The 3,826-nt window shown below is 39.7% G+C and overlaps 1 protein-coding gene across 1 annotated transcript; it reads left to right on the top strand.

The window, feature by feature from the left end:
- Window positions 1-1,364: 1,364 nt before the first annotated feature.
- Window positions 1,365-1,976, top strand: LOC114508747 (sex-determining region Y protein-like). Its single transcript, XM_028526808.1, has one exon. It carries the CDS (start codon window positions 1,365-1,367, stop codon window positions 1,974-1,976), a length of 612 nt encoding a protein of 203 aa, XP_028382609.1.
- The last annotated feature ends 1,850 nt before the right edge of the window (window positions 1,977-3,826 follow it).

Here is a 3,826-nt window from a genome sequence, read left to right as displayed (position 1 = left end):
TACCCTAAGAACCCTGAAACACCAATTTAATAGAACCCGTGCACCCATGTTCATAGCAGCACAGTTTACAATAGCCAAGTGCTGGAAACATCCAATTGCCCATGAGTAAATGAGTGGGCCAAAAAACTATGGCATATTTGTACAGTGGAATACTATGCAGTGGAGAGAAAGAAGGAGCTCCTAACCTTCACAACAGCCTGGATGGAACTGGAGAGCATCATGCAAAATGAAAGAATCAAGGTGGTGTGAGACAAATACCATATGGTTTCACCTGTAAGTGGAGTCTAATCAACAAATCAAACAAGCTCAATATAACCAGAGACACTGAAATATAGAACAAACTTACAGTGGCCAGAGGGGAGGCAGGAGGGGATAATGTGGTAGGGGCAATCCATCATCAAGGAACATGTATAAAGGGCACATGGACAGAGCCAAAGGTGGGTAAGATCGATGGTGGGAATCTTGGATGTGTGGGGGCTGGGGTGAGTGGTGTGGGGACAATGGAGACATCCATACTTGAATAATAAGAAAAAAATTAAATAAATAAAATCAGTTTTGAAGTGGCATCTTCTTTAGTCATATAGTGAACAATCTCCAGCTTCACAAAATTTGCTTTCGTGCACGAGTATAATTTAAATAGTTAATGCTGCATTAAGATACTCCTCTTAAATTGGGTCAAGTAAGAACATGTCCTAATTTTATTTGGATGTTGAATAATGTGTTACATGATGAGTATGTGAAATGTAAGACTCATACTTGCATTTGGACTGAATCAAGTAACATTTGTGTGGAGTTTCTAACATTAATTCATCATAGCATTCATTGCCTAAATTTCGTTTTGTTATGGAGGCTGTTTGCTTCTCATGAAGGCATCATTTCACATTTATGTTCTTAGAAAATTTGGGATTAGAGACTTTAGTTCTACTTTCAATATGTTGTGTTCTGCGCAGTCAGTGGTTGTTACTCCCATTTTGCGAGCAGCGCGGGGTGGGGTGGGGAGGGGAGCGGCGGGGGCGTTTCCCTGCGATTTTATTACATCAGGACACTACTTTACTATAATTTCCAAGTCTGCCTTCAGGATTTAGAGCCTTCTGCGTGGCGCGTTCAGTGCGGAGTGCACACGCAGTATGCTGCTATGATTAGGAAGTTCTGTTGGGGTGTAAGTGGATTCCGCCGCTTTGGCAGAGAGCCGTGGGGTGCTTTAAGGGAGTTGTTGTGGGAGGAGGAAACAAACGTTTTATCACGAAAGTTAGAGTAATGGAGTTTCTGCTGTAAATAAGGTTTAAGCGGTACGAAAATTTTCAGAACAGTTACACCTTCTGATGTTGCTACCTGTCCATTAATGGTGTAAACTGTCATACGCTATGTTCAGAGTAATAAACAGCGGTGATGACTACAGTCCGGCGGCACAGGAAACACCTATCCAGGCGTTTGGGAAAAGCACTTCCTTACTTTGGATGGGCAATCCTAGCTCAAATTATTGGCGTGAAACAGGAGAAAGTGGTAGGGACAACTCTCAGGACCGTATCAAACGACCCATGAATGCATTCATGCTTTGGTCTCGAGACCAAAGGCGCAAGATGGCTCGAGAAAATCCCCAGATGCAAAACTCAGAGATCAGCAAGCGACTAGGATGCCAATGGAAAATGCTTACGGAAGCCGAAAAATGGCCATTCTTCGACAGAGCTCAGAGACTACGTGAGGAACATCGAGAGAAATACCCGGACTATAAATACAGACCTCGTCGGAAGGCTAAGGTGCCGCAGAGAAGTGACAACTCGCTTCCCGCAGATTCCTCTTCAGCACGCTGCAGCCGGATGCAAATGCACGGGAGGTTGTACCCCAGCACGTACACGGACATTTCTACTGAGGCTACACACTCACGAACGCAGGAGCAGCTAAGCCCCCCACAACCCGTGAACAGAGGCAGTGGGTTTGCGACAGGAGCAGGGCAGCAACTCTACAAGCCTGCGTGACAATCGGGTAACTGGCTAGGCAGAGGTTCTGTTTTTTACAGTATCTTAGGGCCGGGCACCGCTCACGTTTATATTTGTTAGCGATCTCCGCTCTCTCAGTGATAAAGCTCCCATGCATCTCAAGTTGACTACAATTGTACCTGAAACTTAGTTTTAAAATAGGGCGCGCAAACATGTTTAACATATAAAGAACTAGGGCATCTGAAGTAATGTAACGTGCGTGTATAGACGCTTGAACGTACTAACTTGATAAGAAAGTATCTTAACACCACCGAAACAGATTGACTTCCAAGGTCATCTGTTTTTCTATTAATGGAAGAATTTTATACCTAATTTTAGTTGTTCTACTGATTAACCACTAAATATCTATAGGTATATATCGATATTATGGTAACTGCCAGCGTAGGTTAATGACACTCCCGCTCTATTTTAAATACTGTAACTCACAAAGTGGTGAGAAGCAGGCGCAAAATTGTGCCACAAGGGAGAAAATGCTGCAATTCAGTAGAAAATCCCCTAGTTTCTAAAGCCGTCTCTTCTACACTACAAGGTCTCTTGATTGGCCCCTCATCTACTTTGTGCGTTTTTTGTTTTTGTAAACTGCAGATTATTTACAAATAGATAAGTAAATTCTATCTTCTTTGCTAGCTTTTTATTACCTTTCCTCCCCATGAGGTTGGGGGAGGTGAGGTACAGTTTAACTGGCATTTACATTTCAATCCGTGGACTCCAAAACACACAAATCTCCGTGGCTTTCATGCCACTTTGAACCAAAAATATCTATATGCCTTGTGCTCAAAAATTTTTTTTAATATCTGTGTGAGGCTCATGCTTTTGCCTCTTGCTCTGAAAAATTACTTTCAGCAATGTCACTGCACTTGTTTCCATTGCCGCCTGACTTTCAAATTTATGGAAAGAAAAATACAGATGGAATGTTAAGAATATCAATGATTTAATTTTGGAAATGGAGGGATAATAGTGAAAGACAAAATCCGGGTAATCTGATGAGAGTTAATAATAAATTCAAATGAAAGGCAATGCAATAAAATTTGCATATAGGCTAAACAACGAAGCTAGTAGTTTGCAAAGAAGAGCATCTCTTTATAGAATAAAAATAGATCTATGGTCAAAATATATAGTACATACCAAAATCAACTTTCCAATGCATATTTCCAAAATAATGAACCACAAACACTGAAATAGTGTATATTTTGAACTAAATGGCATGATTTTGAAAGCAAGTTTACAGTTAGAAAGGAGTTAATTTAGCAGACAAATTTGTTCTAAGACAATTCCGGTTAATCTGAGATTTATGCCAAATAAATGAGAAATATAAATGTAAGTGAAAATATCTATTTCAATAACCTTTTAAACAAGTGCCTAAACTGCAAGGCATTTAAAATATTTTATATCTATTTTGTATATTATATATTTGTATTTCTATTTAAAACCTCTCATTTTTTAATAAATACCCTCTTTTTACAAGCTATGTATAATTCACATACCATAAAAGCCACCATTTTAAACTGTAAAATTCAGAGCGTTTTGTATATTCACAAGGTCATGCAACTATCACCACTATCTAATCCTAGAACATTTTGATCACTTTTTTTTAAATTACAAAACCTACCACCTTATTAGCATTCACAGCCCATCCTTGACAACTCACTTTCTGTTCCAGACATTTTCACATCAATTGCCATCCTACAGTTGACCTTTTGTGTCTGGCTTCTTTTACTAGGCATGTTTTTTGAGATTCATCTATGTTATAGCATGTCTCAGTATGTCCTTCCTTTTTATAGCTGCATAATATCCCTAAGCATGGGTATATCCCATTTGTTTATCCAGTC

The sequence above is a fragment of the Phyllostomus discolor genome, unplaced genomic scaffold (genome assembly GCF_004126475.2).
Source record: "Phyllostomus discolor isolate MPI-MPIP mPhyDis1 unplaced genomic scaffold, mPhyDis1.pri.v3 S12x, whole genome shotgun sequence".
Lineage (NCBI taxonomy): Eukaryota > Metazoa > Chordata > Mammalia > Chiroptera > Phyllostomidae > Phyllostomus > Phyllostomus discolor.
This window is presented reverse-complemented; position numbering and strand designations above follow the sequence as displayed.